Genomic DNA, 18,949 nt, shown 5'->3' on the forward strand with positions numbered 1-18,949 from the left:
CCATGCATATTAAATAAAAAGTGTTAAAGCATGGTACTCCATACTTTTGCTTATCCTTGTACCTTTTTGTCTTCTTTTCAAGACCTTAAATGTAAAACATGATAGCTCTGCTTTGTAAGAAGCTTGCTCAGGGTAGAGTTTTCTTCCAGTGTATTTTTCACCCTCAGATTTTTGCCATTCAAAAATTTTATTCTGCAATCCTTAATGTTCCATTCAAGCTTTGTTGCCCAGCTGTTTCAGCTTTCTTAAAGCTTTTTTTTTTCCTATAGGTTTGTAAAATATACCCATCTCTGAAAGGTTAATAGCACTGGAGTGATTAAGAACACATTCTAAGAAGCCAAGAAAGTAGATCTAACTATTTTTACAACATAATTCTGACTTAGGAGGTAGGCACTTAGCCACGTTGCAACACACCTGTGATAGTTTCACTGCTAAGTGAGATAAAAACAAGTAATCTACTTTATTAGTCTTTTAAGAAAGGAGGAATTCTAAAGTCACTCATCAAAGAAATAGAATAGGATTTTTCCTGATTAAAGCATGGATTGCCTAAGTATTTTCTGTGTGATTTGCAATTCATCAGAAGTATGATTTGGAATACTTGTTTTCAGCAAAGATACAGCATTTTTTTAAATTAAGAATGTATTTGAAATCCTTCCCTTTCCCATATGCTTGGGGCTATTACATGTAATTTATTCTATGAATTTTGTGCCGTCTTCTGAAATCTGTAGTTTTGCTGTGCTAAAATAACCATTTTCAGTGTATCTTTAGCTCAGATTTGTAGGATTTTCATGTCTTAGATGAACGAGATTCACTTGTAAAATTGACTTCGTTATTTGATGCACAGCTTAGTGTTTGAAGGCAACTGTAACACAGGAAGAAGCCTCAGTTACGTGTCCTGTGTATTAACAATTCAGAGAAATATACCCCTGTCTCTTCTTTTTCTTTGTTTTCCCTCTTAGGAGTCTATGGCAGTGTGTACATCCACTCACAAGACTAGAGAGTGTGGGCTAGATTGTATAAATTCATTCATGTCTGCCTCAACCCATACAGTTAATTTAACTTAAGCAGTTTAGGAACTGTTTAAACCAGGCTCCAGTGCAGCAACATTGTGCTACCTTTAAAAGACAACACAGAAAACAGGAGTTAAGTGTAGAAGTCAGGGTGCACTCAGTTCCACTCAGACAAGTGCTGTACGCAGCAGTCACTAACACAGAACAGTCAGTCTCGCTCTCGTTAGTACTGTGTCTTGCATTTCAGGTACTTGGCTGTTCACATGTCTTGGTTCTCAATAAAGGCCTCTGATAGCAAAATCAGATCCTTGTCTTTTTTCAGTGATGTGTTAACATTAATAATCATGCAGGTACTAAGAAATTTATTTTTTTGTTCTGGTTTCATGGTCCTATACTAACCAGTCTGACATTGAACTTGGAAGACTCCTCTCCCCTTTCCTTCGTTGTGTGCAGCTCACTAATTGTCTGTTCGAAACCTTTGATGTTAGCTGATAACATTTATTTGTGACTATCGTTCCTTTTATATTTTGTAAAATTTGATTGTTTTTTTTCCTGTAAATAGGTACATAAGGAGCTATATGTATAAACCTGTCATCGGAATTCCTGACCAGCTTACCAACTAGCATGCTATTACATGAAATCACATAATATCATTACCGTGCTGTGTTCTTTTCTAGTTTCCCAATAAAACAGTAGCCCAAGTTGCCTGCAGTATGCTGAACATGCTGATACATTATGTGCATAGACTTCAAGTGTATCAAGCTGATTCACCTTTAAGAATTATTCAAGTAAGTAATTTTTAATTTTTTTATTATTATTCTTTTAAATTTAACAGTAAAATGCATTTCACTAAAATTAAAATACCAGAATATTGGCAAGTATGTTTCACAAAATCAATATAAATATAATCTTAACAAACATTAACAGTATGGGTTCACATAACACTTGCTAACTCCAGTGTTAACATGTAAAATGGCTATATAATGCTTTTTTTCTCCAGTACAACTTTGTCGTTATTTACATGAGCCATATTGTCAATTAAGTCTGTTATTTATATTAAATATGATTGAATATGTATGTTTAAGTTTAGTGAGAAAGTGATTACTTAAAATATGGATCTGCAATTCTATTCTGCATATCCATTGAAATTTGTCAGTATAAAGCAAGTATATATATATAGAGAGAGAGAGAGAGAGAGAGAGGGGGGGAGAGAGAGAGAGAGAGAGAGAGAATACGCTTTAAATAACAAGGAGTTAGGCTATGGCCTCTGAGAGTCTTAACAACAGAAAAAAAGATAGAGACCTCCCAGGTAACCAGAAAGGGAATTGTGTGGAAGCTTCTTAAGAGGTATAAGAAGTATTTCTCTGCCCCTGTGCAGTAATGTTATTGAGTCATAGGTAGAGTGTTTACAAATTCTAGTATTTCTAAGAAATAATGGAATTCAAATAGTCCCATACACAAACCTTCATCAGGCTCTTTACTGCACTCTAAAGTGTGTTGAATTAAGTTATCTTCCTGCCTAAATATTTGGAGTAGCTACGTAATTTCTTTGTCCCTAATGCACCTATGTCAGCCATGAATAACGTTTTCCTTTAGTGTCTTCTTTGAAATTCAATTAAAAGGGTTTTATTTACAAAAAAAAAGTGGCCCTATCCTTTGTCTCAAAGTAACTTAAAAAGAATTTAACCATGAATCTAGCATTGTGTCACATTTACCTGCTTAAAAATTCATTATATAAACTGAAATATTTTAATTATATTTGTAAAGAAACTATGCTGTATTTTCCTCAGATTCTGATAGCAACTATTACTCATCTGTTACCCAGTACAGAAGCTTCCTCATATGAACAGGACAAGAGGGTAAACATTTTCCATTCCTTTTTAATGTGTTAATATTATTGCAAAGCTGTGACAGAGTTTTGTTACAAAATTTAAGATGTGCCTTAAAGCGGGTATTCAGCTTTTAAAGTATAATACAGTATAGTCTTCCCAGACTTTCAGCAGTATTGTCTATGCAAGTGAATTTCTGAAGTTTTTGTAGGAAAATACGCATTTAAAATTAATTGAAATAGATTGCTTTCAGTAATTAGAAAATCTTATGTCTTTTTTCCTTATGCTAAGTGAACTTAGAAGTAATGTAGACTCTTCAAAATTGTCTTATAGTGAAAATATATTTTCAACTTGTAGAGAGTACATTTCAAAATACTTACGAGGTTATGATTTTTTACTTTTTCCATTGTAAGTACATTTTTGAGCAAGATTGCATCTGTAATATTCAGATTAATTTGATTGTTGTCATCCTTCAAAACAGTTGCATCTTTTTATATTTTCAGGGCACCTGAGTCCCCTAGTTAAGACGGGCTCTTTCTTCAACCCTCTGATACTCACAGTAGTATTTGCTGTCTCCTGAAAGCTGTATCTTTTCTGAGTTATTTGGCTTTCCTCTTTTACTGGGGGACCAAGAGCTGTGGGACACAGTGGTCATTTAAATTTGGACACTTCAGTGCGGTTTTGCACTGGCAGCTCTGCTGTTCTGGAACACCCATTCCAACGGGAGCTACAATTCATCCATTGGTCATTTTGGTCACCAGAGCCCCATTTCACCTCTCCTTTTTGCTTGTGACAAGTCAGTGGCTGTTGTAGGATACAGCAATATATCAGACTAACCACCTCTCCAACTGAGGATGCTTCCCATAAATGAAAAAGTTTCACCATGACCTCTAGCTGATCATTTTATGTCAACGCTGCATCAGAAATGGGTTTGCTTAGTTTGACAAACTTAGTCCTACTGCCTTTTCAAAAATTTGTTTAATAAAAAATACTTAGAGTCCTTCACTGTTAGGTTTATTTTATGGTGCTTCTGTGAGACGAAGTTGTAATGTATTACGTGAAATGAGTAAGATGTTTTTACGTCTTTTATTAGTAAATTACTTAAGTGGATTTTCTTTGAAAGACTTTCATTTAACTTGGAAAATATTTTAGAGAATCTTAAGCTATTTGTCTGAATTGTTTCATCTTCCACAGCTAAGTTTTAAAAATTAAAAATAATTATTTGAAGCCGGTAAGTTATTAATAATTTGGCGTGTGTGTTTGTCTTAATCTAATTATGTTCTACGGTCTTTACAAATATCCCCTAGAGGGAGTTGGTTCTTTTGCTGACTGAGGAGCCTACAATAGAGAAAGCAGTTGGATTTCTGTCAGATAATACCTGATGCTGCATAGCAATATTGACATGTTGTGAAGGAAATTCTGTATTATTTATAAAGCAGAAATGCAGCTGTGTTAGTTCAGTTTTGTGTAATCCTTCATTCACTTTACAGTGAGATTTATATTCCGAATGGTATGTCAGCCTTAATTTGTATGGTGTAATCTGTCATTTTGTAAACAGCACCCTACAGACCAGTTTTGAAAAATCATGGGTGTTTTCTTAAGCACGGTAGCTACTCAGACTTACCATGATGATAAACTCTTGTATGGATGGTCTTTGTTAAATATCTCAGTAGCTAAAATTTTCACTCATGCTATAGCATTTTGAACATACAGCAGCTTTCAAACAAGTGTGACCTGCCATTTCTGTCTAAGGTTGACAGGTTCTCTAAACTGAGAAAAGAAAACAAAACAGAGAAATGAAATACAGTGGTAACTGTGAAGTAACGAGTGCTGGTTTAACTGATTTATAATTGAAAGTGTTTGTTGCAGTTGGTGGTTTCCTTACTTCTGTGCCTGTTGGATTGGATAATGGCCTTGCCATTAAAGACCTTGCTGCAGCCTCTTCACTCTACAGGAGCAGAAAATGATAAGACTGAGAGATCTGTTCTTAATTGTATCTATAAGGTACATGTTTCTTTACTTGGTAAATGAGAATACCATTAGCAATAAGCAAAGTAAAAAGTGTTAATTTATAATTACTGCCTTTATGTACACAGAACAAAGATTTGTTCTGTTTGGGTATTTTTTAAGTGAATGGGATTAAAACCTCCAACAGCATAGACCTAGTGTATGTAATTAGGAGAGACAGGAGATCTATGAATACAAGTGGCTTAATGATTTGTTGGAAAACGTGTTTCATGTTTCTATACTGTTAAATTCCACTTCAGTGTAGACACAATTTTAGTGGTTTTCCTTGCAGACCTGGGTTTGTTTCTGTAAATATTAAGCCTCTAAAATTTTCCCTCATTTTATCCTACCTACATGCTTCCAACAACTTCATTTGAGAATGTAAATAAAAATAAACTTAATTTCTTATAAAACTATCAAATAGAAATTTCAGTAATTAATGTAATGAAATCCTGGTTTTGTTCTAGGTTCTGCATGGATGTGTCTATGGTTCTCAGTGTTTTAGCAACCCCAAATATTTTCCTCTAAGTCTTTCTGATTTGGCATGTGTGGACTACGATCCTTTTATGCATTTAGAAAGCTTGAAGGAACCAGAACCACTGCATTCTCCAGACTCTGAGCGTTCTTCTAAACTTCAGCCAGTCACTGAAGGTTTGTGAAATTGCCTAAATACATTTTATTTCAAAAAGATTTTTATCTTGGTTTCCACTATTGAAGTGTTTGTCTAAAGCATAAGTTTTAAATCATAACCAGACACTACATAAGGACCTTTAGTATGGAATTAGCTAACATAATTTTGAGCAATTACTGTTCAATTAACTGAAATATATATCTTCTGAACAGTGTGAAGATCAATTTGATACAGATTCTTCTGTGCTCTGTATCAACAAAAAGCGTTACAAATTGCAACATGGATAAATGTTGCTTTTGAGTTTACTTTCCGTAAATTATTTTTTTCTTAATTTTACTCCTTTTTCTAAAAATATTTCAGATTTTGTTCTTATCTGAGATTGCAATATTATAAGCTTTTTTTTTTTAACGTCATAATTTGTTGTTGATCTATTTACACTTTTAGAAGAGAAATTTTCTCTCATCTATTTGGAACCATAAGAGACCTGAGAATTAGCATTTTCTTCAGAACTCAAAAATAGAAATAAGCAACTAAGATACACTGTATAATATGTACTACTCTTCTGTATCTAGTAAATATCAGATGGCTACTTTGGGAAGAAAATTGAAAAAGATGAGATTAATACTGATACCAGAAACTCTGTGTAGTGCTATTCTCCTTCCATATTAAGTTGTTCCATTTAGGCTTCCTTAAAGGTATTAAGAACCAGATAAATGCAGAAGCTCTTTGTAGCAGCTGTGTGCTAACAGCAGGTGATTTTGTGGTCTGTAGTGACTACGTGCTGTTTTTTATGTAGAGAAAATGACTAATCATTGTGCCCTTGTCTAAGGCATGCTTCATCATCCTCAAGTACTTTTTTGGCCAAAGAATTCTAAACATAGAGCTGTCCCCTAATAAGCTCAGTATTGGATTGAACAAGTCTGATTTGAGAACTATTGGCAGGAGGAGCTGTAATTATTAAATTTACTGAAGAATGAAGCAAGGTACTATAGTTGGCTTTTTGTCAAATGGCTGTGGTCTTATTAGTAAAAAGTAATCATCTGCTGGGTCAGAATGAAAGAGGCTTCCAAGGATTCATTCTGTCCTAATTACAGTCTCACCTATACATATTATGTAAAGCTAATATTTAAAGCATTTGCCAAAATTAACTTCCACCGCATGCTCTATTACAGTGTAGTGAATTGTAGTAGCTTTTTATGCCTGGCATCTTTTGTATTCTGTAATAATCTGTAATTATGGGTTTGCAGCAAATGCTGTGTGGCTTGTTTAATCTGACAATCTGAAAAGACAACCCTGAATAGATTTCTCTTTAAATGAATGCAGTTGCACAAAGCCTTAGCATCGATATCTTCATTTTGCATTTCCCTACGTGATCTGTTCTTTTATGATTTCTTGTTAAATTTCTAAATAAAAGTAATTTCAGGTGTTCCTTTTCTCTCTCTCCAGATAAGTTAAGGAAGACCCGTATGTTTTTAAAGTTTCAGAACTCAGGAATTGTAAGTCAGATTGTGAAATTTAATTGGCAAATGACAGCATTATAACGCAACCCTGGTCTTGCAACCTTGGCATTTCTAGCCTGCATTGCCAGGCAGAGAACAAAATTGGCAGTTTTTAACCGATCACACAGCATCTCTGGCACTGTTGAAGGAATTGGACAAGTAAATTCAGTAGATAATGACCAGCCTAGGACTCAGTCAAGACAAGGGGGTCAGGTAGTGCAAGCTAGCAGCAGAGCAGTTTGCCAGCTTCTTATTTAGTAGAGTAGAAGTGCTGTCATATCTTTTTGAAGATTATGGAAACAGGTAGGACAGCAGTAGTAGGGAAATCAGGGAAGTTATACAAAAACAGGGTGCGGATTGTTAGACTCTTTCCTTAGGTCACAAGCAAAAGCGAAAGTACTGAAACAGCAGTATTCTAAACAGGATGCTTTTTATCAGTTTAAGGGTTGTGATTCTCGTACCCTGTTATGCCTCCCATTGCTCAAGGTCAGATCCATCACAAGTTTTATGGACACTTACCCCCAGTACAAATTGGTATGAGACCATGAAGGTATAGGACTTTCAGTGGTACAGCTGTATAATGGGGACAGGATCTATTCAGAGGTTGGAGCAAGCTGTCCGATAAACAGCTGCACAAAGATTTCTTAAATCCTCTGGAAACAGGCAATGGGGGGAGAGAAGAGGAATATTCCCATCTTTGTTTTGTTAACTTGCCAAATGCTGTCTCTTGCAAGGAAGGCATTAGGTAGAATTATCAGGGAAACTGTCTTTTCCTCCTTTCTATAGTTTTCCAATAAAGTAGTAAATTGCAGTAGAAGATGTACAAAGTATGATTTTGAAATTGTGTTAAGTATATTAAAGTGTTATATTTAGACCAGAAAGAACTTTCAGCAGCTAACAATAGACTTCAATAAGCAGCTTTTCTTGCATCATCTGAATTTGCAGACAGCAAGTCTGTGGTGCTTTAATACATCTAAGGAATCACAGAGCATGTCTACCAGATGACCATATCCTCCAGCTAGCAGCAACAACAGCTTCCTCTAGCTACAGTACAGTCATTAAGTGCTGCCTATGCTGATTAACTGCACCTAACTAGCCTAGAGTCAGTATCACACTGATACAGGTATACTTTCACCAAGAAGTACAGCATTATAGTGTACAGTTTAGTTATATCGTGCCATGATCTGCTCACCTACTTCTGATCTTTTACCTGTCATTAAAGGACCATGAACGTATATGAGGGAGAATTAAAACGGAGCCTCTCATTTAAAAATTTTTAAAAATGTTTATATTAAATGATGTAAACATTTACGAAAAAGTAAAATTATTTTCTGTAACACATGTATAAACAAGGAAGGTGGTTACATGAAAATATGTAGAGTTAAGCAAGTGCTATATATCTTCTAATATTAATAGATAGCAAAATCAGACCATTGAATAGAGTCTAGTTGGAAGGAAATAGTATTTTACAGGAATCTCTTTGCAACTGTAGGCAAAACACTTTAAATCCTGTCCTTCATAGATCACATCTGCTAGAAGTAGATGTGATTGGAAAGACAGTAGTTGCATTGCATAGACACAGTGGTGCATCAGTTATTGACTTCATGTATTTTACCCTATTTATGTCATTTCTTCAAACATTTTTAAACTGTTTTGTGTAGACTGATCATTTTTCCTAACATGTTTCAATTTCTGAAGAAAAGTTCTCCATGTGATGTAAATTTAGTCTTTGCTTTTCTTCAAAAACTAGAAAAATAAGGTACTTTCACTTTTTTTAAGGCTTTGCTGCTGTTTGCTTTTTTACTGAAAGAAGACAAAAAGTACACATTTTAAAAAACAGCCTATACATGGTGCATCCAGATTTGTGTTTTGTGATGGATATTCTAGAGAGGGGCTCTCTCTGTACCTGTAGCTTAAAATTAGAAAGGAGTAGGACTTCCATAAACTAATGTAAAATTTAGATATCTAAGCTAAGCTGAACTCTCTTAGGCTTCATCTAAAAGTGATGGAGGAAAAGAGTTTCCAGAGAATGATTCATCACATTGCTCCAATTTGTGCTTCTAACTGAGATGAGTCACTCTGTACTGGTGCATCATTCTTTTGGATAGCTAAAAGGATGAGGAGAGTTTAATTTCACCCTCAGTCATTACTTTTTCCTTCTACTACATAACTGTAGTTGTTTAGAAGCGGTTCGACCAAAGTTGAAGTAAAGAGTTAACACCACATCCTAAGGAAATTCAGGAATCCTCCATTCGTGCCACTGATACAAATTAGTGGTGATGGACTTTTATTCTTCCCACAAAAGTGGTAATTTCAGGAACTGAGAAAAATGTAACATGCTTCTAGCAAATTACCAAGTGATCACATACACATACAAATTGCATTGCCCAAGTGAAAGACTGTACCACTGTAAAGAGAGCAGAGATGTGTTCCCTTAGGATTACCTGTTGGCAAAGCAGCCAGTTAGACTTCTTTAATGTGCAATAGCATGGCTTAGTTGGTAGAATCTGTAGTAAAGCTGTGATGGCTTGCATTATTGCATGTTTTGAGCTGCCCTTTCAAAACACAGTGCATGGTTTAGATATTCATTTTAAGAGTCGTAATATATTGAATATGCAGTTGTTCCTGATTGAGGAGATGTGCTTCTAGGAACAAATTCCTAAATGTATCCTACATGTTACGAATTTAATTTAAAACTCTCATATTTTCCAAATACAGTATTGTTTGGTTTTTGATTTGTTTGTTTTGTTTCCTTTTTTAATAAGGGAAACCATCACCAAAATCTAATTTGCTATGTGGCAAAAATGTTTATAGAGACTGCTTTATTTTATTTCAACATAACAGGCTATGTCTTACAGTTTATTTTTCTGTATGCTTCTCTTAATAGTTCTGATTTAAGTTTTCTGTGACATTTTGGATCAAGTGATCAACATTAACATATTCTGAGGAGGTGCAGTGAGAAGTACTGTTCTCATGTTCTAGTGGAGGCACTTAGAGATTTATATTACAGCTCTTTTATTTTTTATTTAAATTCAATAATAATATTTTCATAGAAAGACTATGGTAGGGCTGGGAATGGACCTTCCAAATTTTAGTTTGATGTTCCACTCTTTGTCTCATTGTATGTCTTTCTGTATGTCTTCAGGCTCCTAAAGCAGTATCTTTATGCATGTAGGCACAATACATCTGTGATACGGTTTGAGATCTTTAGGGTTTGCCACAAAATAGCAATAGTAATAACTTACATACTATTAAATCCCTCATTCTTCAGTTGTTTCAGCAGAAACACGCTGAAGACAGTCTATTCAGTGAGACTTCACGTAGCTGGGAAGATCACATCTGTTCCTAGGAACCTGGCAAAAGCATTATCGTGCTTATCTGTGCAGTAACAAGTTGTAAACATTTGGCATAAATGTGCTGACAGAGGTGGCCAGCATCTGTACTGTCCAGGTGCTGCTTAGTACCACACAGATGAATTATTCTTCAAGCATCCAACTTGTTTTCTTTGTCTTGTATACATTTGCTTACAGTTCCTTCTTATGTTTCAGCAGATGGCACTATAACTTAATTTCCTCATATGCTATCAGTATCTGGGCATTTAATTCAGCTTCACTGAATGTTTTTATGTTTGTTAATTTTCAAACTTCAAGAAGGCTATTGATAATAAAAAATAGTATATCTAATTTGTTTTTATCTGTTTTCAAGGACTTAATTAATCAAAACATTTGAAATTTTCTGAGTTTTAGAAAAATATAGAAATTAAGTGGATTTATTAACAGGATGAGATGTTTCCCTTTTGGCACTTCAGATCTAGTGCTCCCTAAAGAGCCAGATTCCCAAATGTCCCTTACATGCTTTACCCAAACTTTGGGAGAAAAAAAAAAAAGGAAATATATACTATTTGTTTACTTTTGCAGATGCAGAAAATATTCAGTGCTTTAGAAACTAATTAACTGTCACAACAGTCATTACGCATTACAAATTGGCCTTTATTTTTCCAGTTAAACCAATTGCAGTTTTTCTAGGAAAATAAATTTGGACCTTAAACTGCAAAAAGACATTAGTTTATTAAACATTAGTTTTTATTGTGTATTAATATTCAGTATAAAGGGAGATGAGCTAATTATTCTTACTTATCCAAGAGGTTACATTTTCTCAGTAAACACTGAGTGAATGAAAAATGAAAAATACTGAAAGAATGAAAAAGAAAGGTGTTTCAGGTTATTTTAATTTGATAGATTTTAGGTAACAAAAAAATGGGAGTCCGAGAGCCAGGACAGCTGACACAGACTGGCAACAGGGATGTCCCATACCTTATGGCCTCGTGCTGAGCAATAAAACTGGGGGAGTTGGCCGGGGGGGTGCTGCTGCTCTTAGGGGAGTGGCTGGGCATCTCTGGGCAGGTGGTGAGCAACTGCATTGTGCACCACTTGCTTTGTATATTCTTTTATCATTATTATTATTATTACTATCCTTTCCTTTTCTGTCTTATCAAACTGTCTTAATCTCAACCTCTGAGTTTTTACCCTCTTTTTCGGATTCTCTCCTCCATCCCACTGTGGGGTGAGGGAGGGAGGGAGTGGTTGTGGGGTACTTTACTGCCTGCCGGGTTAAACCACACCACAAGGCCATATTGAAATACTGTTACGTTTCACAGCATGAATTTCATATAAGATGGGTACAATTTGCTTCTCTTTCTCTCTCCAAGTTTTTCCAGCTTGAAACTTTTTTAAATGCAGTTAGGGTGTGCGTGAGATATATTTATTTATTATTTTGCTAATGTTAGCTTTTGTTCAGTATAGACAGCCTGGTCTTTGATTTAGTACTTTAAAATCATCCAGTGTTATTCTCAACCTAACCTGCAGCTATATGCTCCCCTGGGAAATTAAGATGGATTAGAGGTTTTGTGCATCTATGTTCCTTTGTTTTTCACAGTGTAATGATGTGTATAAATACAAAAATCCATTGCAGTTGGGAATGGTCTTCTTACAACAAAATTATGATCTCTAGCTCATCAGCAATTTAAGATCTATTTTCACTAGAATAAGAATTGCTATTGTATGTTTTAGAGAAACCACGCTGATTACCAAGGTATGGTAAGGAGCCTGTAAAATAATTAAGATGCTTCTTTAACTACGTTGAGATTTTTCATGCTGTTTATGTATGAAACCAATGTTTGTCAAAATGTGTATTTTCCATTACTGCATTGGCTGTATGCTAAGCTCGCGGTGCTCATCCTCTGTTTAAATCTCCTGAGGAAGAAGAGACCAAAAGAAATAAGTAAATCTCAGTGTTGTTTTCTGAACTCTTACTTTAAAACCTGTGTTCTTTCTCTCACAGTGAAAACCCACATGCAACAAGGATTAATTTCTGTTGCTGCTCGTACTGTGATAACACATCTAGTCAACCACTTAGGCCACTATCCTATGAGCGGAGGTCCTGCTATGCTAACTAGCCAAGTGTGTGAAAACAATGACAATCCATACAGTGAAAGTCCTGAACTTTCTCCTGAACTTTTTGAGAACCCAAACCTTCAGTTCTTTGTGTTAAACAACACTTCCTTGGTGTCTTGCATACAAATCCAAGCAGAAGACGACATGCCTGGTGGAGGACTATCTGCTGGACTTGCATCTGCTAATTCAAATGTCAGAATTATAGTGCGTGATCTGTCTGGCAAATACTCGTGGGATTCGGCCATTTTGTATGGACCGTCATCTTTATGTGCATCATCACAACAGACGTCTTTTGCACTTTCACTGTCTCAACAAGACAAAACAGAAGATGCTCTTTCATCTTTTGAACACGTGGAGGATATAGCTTCAAGGGATGGAATTACACTCCAAGTAAAAAGGAAATTTAGAGACACTGTACCGACATGGGATACAATTAGGGATGAAGAAGATGCCCTTGATGAGCTCTTGCAGTATTTAGGTGTTACAAGCCCTGAATGCTTACAGAGAACTGGTGTCTCACTCAACATTCCTGCTCCTCAGCCGGTCTGCATCTCAGAGAAGCAGGAGAATGATGTCATTAATGCAATTCTGAAACAGCACACAGAAGAGAAAGAGTTTGTTGAAAAACATTTCAATGATTTAAATATGAGGGCTATGGAGCAGGACGAGCCAACCTCACAAAAGCCCCAGTCAGCATTTTACTACTGCAGGCTACTTCTAAGTATATTGGGAATGAATTCTTGGGATAAAAGGTAAAATGAAAAGACAGGACTTGGTATTTAAGAACTTTTTTTTTTTTAAGGAATTGTGGTACTCTTACTGTGTAATAATGGTTGTTCATAGAATGGATCAAGCCAAAAATACTCCTGGGCAGCCAACAAAAGCAGAGAGGGGTTGTGCAACTAAGGAGGAAATGGCAGTTTTCTTCTGCATTTCAGCCTGTCATTTATAGAGACAGAAAAGAGAAGCCTGTTGCCTTTATTGCTATTTATGTTCATAGTCTTGGAAGGAGAATTGGAGGAGTGATATTTTTTCTAATAATCCTTTCACCAGCTGTACTAAGGGGTACTAGCATAGGTAGACAAGACATCTTTTTGCTTTCTTTGCTTCCCTTGTACATTTGTGCAAAAATCATTACATTTCTATGCCAGAATGAGACTCTGAAAGTGTCATATTCTCAGCTATTGTGTTGCTGGACAGTTTCCTGCTGCTTTGCCTGCTAAGAGCATGCTTGCATGCAGCCTCAAAGCATTGCCTCCTTGTTAGCTAACTAGAAAGACGTGTCCCCTACTATTTATTTCGACATTGGCAATGTTTGCGTATTGTTTAGAACAACAGGAGACAAGCCACGTTCAGTTATGAAAGTAAATGTCTCTGTTTACATTATTGTTATTATTTGTGTTTAGGAGTATTTAGATGTATGTGCACGCACATGTGGATATGTACAAATATTAGCATCGTAGAATTTAAGGGTCATTCTGAAAATTTCTTTTGCCATATCTCTCAAATTTTGTATTAGAGATACTGAAATATGTTCTTACTATGAAGGAAAATGGGTATTTTTAGAAAAAGAATAGCCCGTGTCACTGAGATACCACTGGAATCAAAATTTTTTTTTACTTCAAAAATGTTGGTGTTATAACCCTTTAAAAATTGTGCCTTTAGTTCCTCAAGGCAGTCTGTTTTTGAATAATACTACTGCTCTTAAATTCATTCCACTGTATTTTATGGGAAACATCTTAAGTGCAATTTTGTTAAAAATTAGAAGTGCCTTTCTGGCTGTAACATATTGTTTTGGTTTTTTCCTTTAAATAGTTTACAGCTGGCTGGGCGACTACTGAGCTGTGTTCTGTTTTCTTCAGCAATTCAGAAGAGCAGAAGCTCAGTGTTTAATGCTCTAACTCCCTACAACAGTAGATTACGGGAGTGTCTTTTGTCACTAAGCACGTAATATTTTGGCCTAGTAAAGTGTGCGGTTTATATATGCATCAAAGGCAATTCTGTCCCTTCTTCTGTAGAGAGCAGATTGATTGCAGCTGGATCGAATAGGTGGACAGAAGCAAGTGGAAAGAAATAAAGGTTGTTTTCAGGGTTATAATGGATATAGAAGATTACCTGGAGTAAAAAATGGCTTGTACATTTTTTTAAAAGATACTTTAATCATTTTATGTAAGAAAGTACTGTTGAAAAAGCAAAAGCATTTGCTGGCTATTCTTGCTTGGACCTGGAAATGTTTTGTACAATTCTTGTACTGTTCCGGTGTTACAGGTGAACAGGTAATAAAAAAAATTACAAATTTCTCTATTTAGAAGGAGCTTTCATCTCTTGAAGAAAAATGAGAAGTTACTTCGAGAACTCAGAAATTTGGATTCAAGACAATGGTAAATTCTTCTAATGGCTACCCTACCTTATTTGTTTTATGTTTTATACTTAAATGGCTCTAATTTGCATAGATGAGAGAATTGAACTGATTTTTAAAAATTTTTTTGTAAATTTTGTAAATTATTCAGGTATACTGTAGTTATTGTTGTTACATTGAAGTTGCATTATTGTTACTTATAGAGTGAAATTCCACAGGTAGAATGTCATGAAATAGAGCAAATTTCAAAGTAACTTAAAATTATGAAAATCTGTATATGTAACATGGGATTATTTTAATTTTAAAATAACTTTTTAAAAAAATTAAAACATAGATATGTAAGTCTCCATGTATTTAGCTTCAGTTACTTGTTTAGCTGTTCTCCAATGCTCTTAGTATTTGAAGATGTGGAATTATAAGTGGAGTTGTAGCACTGAATTAACGAGTTTGAATTATTTCTGTATAAGTTAAAATAACATCCAGTGGAGGCTTTAGACTATATCCAGGAAAATCCAGTCTCTCAAGCCAAATGATGGTAGTTTAGTGTATAAAACAGACTTTTAGTTTGGTGAGTTCTTTGCAAATGAGCACCAAACTAGCCTCTGAGGGCTTTCTCAGTACACTGATGAGGGCATTCAGGGATGGATATTAGAAGGAAATGTTATCTTTTTGCCCTTGTGGCACTGCAGTTAATTTCAGCAGTTAGGCAAGATGGGAACTCACTTAAAATGGACTGTGAAAATTTTACAGGTGGAAGGGCTGTGGGAACTGTTTTGCTTCAGGGACAGTACTGAATGCATTCAAAGCATACCCTGGGAAATTGGTAGTTACTGCTTGGGCTGATTTTGGATAATCTATCACAGTTGAGTAATCAGCGAGCAAAGCATGTGAAACCACCTTCAGTTGCTCCAATGCCTAACTGCAAGCTGTGAACAAGAGACGTTGTAGTACTTAAAAATAATTCATCTGCTTAAGATGCATTTGCCACAGCATTCACAAAGCCTTGTTGTTAATGGGCAGTGCAATGTAAATGCCTGCGTTACAGGGTTTGTTCATCTCAAAACCCCAGCTATTCCATTAGCAATTGGTAGTGCCAGCACCATCCTACATCTTAAAAGTGATGAAGAGGGTTAAAAGCTGTTCATGTATCACCAAACTTTAGGCTCTAGAGAAGATCAGACTAGAAATGACAGAATGGGTATATGGAAATAGAGAAGATGGTCAAAAAAGTTGTATAGTTGTACTTTACTTCTGCTGTCTTTTTCAATGTTATAAAAGTCGTGTTCTGTGTGTACTGTTTGCATATTTTGGTTTCGTATTAGCAAAGACTCTGTCATGCAGTGACCATCCTGTGTTTTACAGCCGAGAGACTCACAAGATTGCAGTGTTTTATGTTGCTGAGGGACAAGAAGATAAACACTCCATTCTTACTAATACTGGGGGAAGTCAAGCCTATGAGGATTTTGTAGCTGGTCTTGGCTGGGAGGTATTTATTCAAAAGTTTTATCTTAAGTTTGTTTACAGAGAAAATTATAGATTCTTGTAGATCTTACAATTTGTTGTTTCTTTAACATTACTTACAAGTACTGAAATAGACTGTTTTGCTAGCAGGATAAAGAAAAGAATTCTGGTTTTAATTTTACTAGTAATACTAGCTATTTATTTCTAAGCCCTTTCAATTTAGGAAAGTTTATGCAGGCAGAGATTGTTCAGTAATATGCAGTCCTGTACTTGTCTTTCATGGACTGATTAGGAAGCATCTTGATTGCCCTGTGGGCCTGTGAAGCCTGAAATCCACTGAAGTTTGAGCTTTGCTCAAATTTGTGAATCCCAGAAGTAGGAATGTGCATCATTACTCACGCTCCCTTCTTCCTGCCTCCCGCTGTAGGCGTGTATCTGTTCACACACTTCATTCTCTTCACGTGTTTCTTCTAGCAGTCAGAAGTACTGTGATACACCCCTTATGGTGCTGCAACTCTTTGGTCACTAGTTTGGTATTGCTGTGAGGATTTCCTTTTTTTGCATCCTTTCTTTCTTCAGAAGGTTAACTTCCTGAGACCTCGAATTGTCTCACAGAAGTGCAGGAATAACTTCTGGATGGCTGTAGGAGTAATTGCGCTTTTTCTCGTCCTCTTTCAACTTGTGTTCATCAAGAGTATGCACACGCATGTCCATCTCTTTTTCTTACCCCTTAGTTTCATAAGAGCACTATTAGATTAGCTGTGTGGATAAGGGGTCTGACCTTTCTGCAGGAACAGAAGAAGACTGCTAGAAGTCTGCCAACTGTCACGAGCATAGATGTTTATTTCCCACATTCCTGATTCTTCAGGAGAAAAAAAAATCACTTTGATGTCTTAAATATCCTTCTTTAGTGGGTTAATTCTCTTAGCCTTTATTAGCAAGAGTAAAGATTTGCTTATTTGGATTAGTATTTCATGATGAGACATCAAATATGTTAACTTATTAACATTAAATTGTGGATCCTTTAGTAGTATAAAAGCAAATATATCCAATGTGGGCTGAGATTAAATATATTCACGTCTGAGATACGGCTTTATTTAGGCACTGCTGTAAAAGTGAAATAGCACATTAAATATTATTTCAGTGTCAGACTATTTCCCATAGAGCTAAGATTTACAAACATATTTATGAATTATCAGTTAGTTTTCCATGATGTTTTTTCGTATTCAAAGAATGAAAATTTCTCTAGGAAAAGACATAGGAGGTAACGACAAAATTGTCTGGCTGTCATGCAGGGTTTCTTCAGAGCTCAGGTGAGAGCTGATGTAGTATCACAGAATTTTTATAAAGTCAAAAAGCGTGTGTGATTCACTACTGCCAAGAGGTCAGGGAATAATGAAATAGATATTCATGTACACATCCATTCCCTATTTCCTACGTCATCTTCCCTGAAACATCTGTGGTGAACATGGAATATAGAATGCCACTGCACTGCAGTTGATTTCCAATCTAGTCAGTGAGTCTGAACAGTGTTAGATAAGCATAACTGTACTGACAGTGTTATGAAAATTGACCTTCAATTTTTAAAATTCCATTGAAAGAAAAATAAAAAAAAGTGTGTAAAGAATGTATTTATCGCTTGATTTTTTTTTTCCTAATGTCTCCTGGACTTTACCTGTAGGTGAATCTCACAAACCATTGTGGCTTTATGGGAGGACTGCAAAAAAACAAAAGCACTGGATTGACCACTCCATATTTTGCTACCTCAACGGTAGAAGTAATGTTTCATGTATCAACAAGAATGCCTTCTGATTCAGATGACTCTCTAACAAAAAAGGTAGGTGTTTACAATTAACAGGTTTTCTTTGAGGAATAAACCCAGTAAGAGTCATTCTAAAAAGAAAATCCAGTAACTTTTTATAAAAAAAAAAATCATAAAACATTATAATAACTTTATGTGCTGCTAGTTGGTATTTTACTGAAGGGGGGTAAAGCCATATAAATTATTCTCTAGGAGTGAATTTTGTCGTCATTGCAAATGTTGGTGGGATCACATGAATAGTGGTGAAAAATGAAGGGAGGTAATTGTGTAGAAGAAAAAGCTGTACATCTGAATGGTATTTTAGATTTGAGACTATGGCAATTAATAAATATATGATGAGTACTTTCTAAGGTGACTTTTTATTCACTGAAGAGTCACGTGCTGTCTATTAACCTAATTTTTCCTTTTAAAAAAATTAAAATACTTATAATTTGACAATGTTTATCATATATAAGGTATTTTGTTTTAGAACAGGCACAGTGTTCAACAATGATAAGATCTCTCATAGCCACATTAAGAAAAGAATGGTTTTCTGTATCGGTATTTTTTCTTTAGAATATAATAAATTCCACATTAGTGATAATAAGTCACGGCCTCCAACATGCGTCCTATTATAAATGAACAATTGGCTGTCATTAGACTGTCCCCTGTTCTAGGTACATACATCTTCAGATGTGCTAATCCATCCAGTAGACACGTTAATGAGCACTGGTTGAAGTGTAATATTGGAGGAACTGAAGCTGGTTGACCTCAGCATGGAGTTTAATACTTGTAATTAAATTAGACAGTAGACAGTTAGTAAAGAGAGAAATAGCCATGCCTCTGGCAAAGTTCAATTATTAATGACTTTTTTGTTCTTTGTGTTCAACTTGAAGAAA

At 35.5% G+C, this 18,949-nt stretch overlaps 1 protein-coding gene across 20 annotated transcripts in view; it reads left to right on the plus strand.

Moving 5' to 3' along the window:
- The window catches only part of RALGAPA1 (Ral GTPase activating protein catalytic subunit alpha 1), a 131,477-nt gene that overhangs the window by 71,382 nt on the left and 41,146 nt on the right, over positions 1-18,949 (plus strand). For 11 of the 20 annotated variants that reach the window (XM_040557422.1, XM_040557423.1, XM_040557428.1 and 8 more), the window contains 8 exons: positions 1,688-1,798; positions 2,801-2,869; positions 4,709-4,843; positions 5,314-5,497; positions 12,317-13,181; positions 14,739-14,810; positions 16,151-16,274; positions 17,931-18,086. In XM_040557422.1, the coding sequence (XP_040413356.1) occupies positions 1,688-1,798; positions 2,801-2,869; positions 4,709-4,843; positions 5,314-5,497; positions 12,317-13,181; positions 14,739-14,810; positions 16,151-16,274; positions 17,931-18,086 (1,716 nt within the window). Of the gene's footprint in view, positions 1-1,687; positions 1,799-2,800; positions 2,870-4,696; positions 4,844-5,313; positions 5,498-12,316; positions 13,182-14,738; positions 14,811-16,150; positions 16,275-17,930; positions 18,087-18,949 lie in introns of all 20 variants that reach the window. The other 9 variants (XM_040557420.1, XM_040557421.1, XM_040557427.1 and 6 more) reach the window with 1 other exon arrangement.

Source organism: Cygnus olor, chromosome 5, assembly GCF_009769625.2.
Source record: "Cygnus olor isolate bCygOlo1 chromosome 5, bCygOlo1.pri.v2, whole genome shotgun sequence".
Classification (NCBI taxonomy): Eukaryota; Metazoa; Chordata; class Aves; order Anseriformes; family Anatidae; genus Cygnus; species Cygnus olor.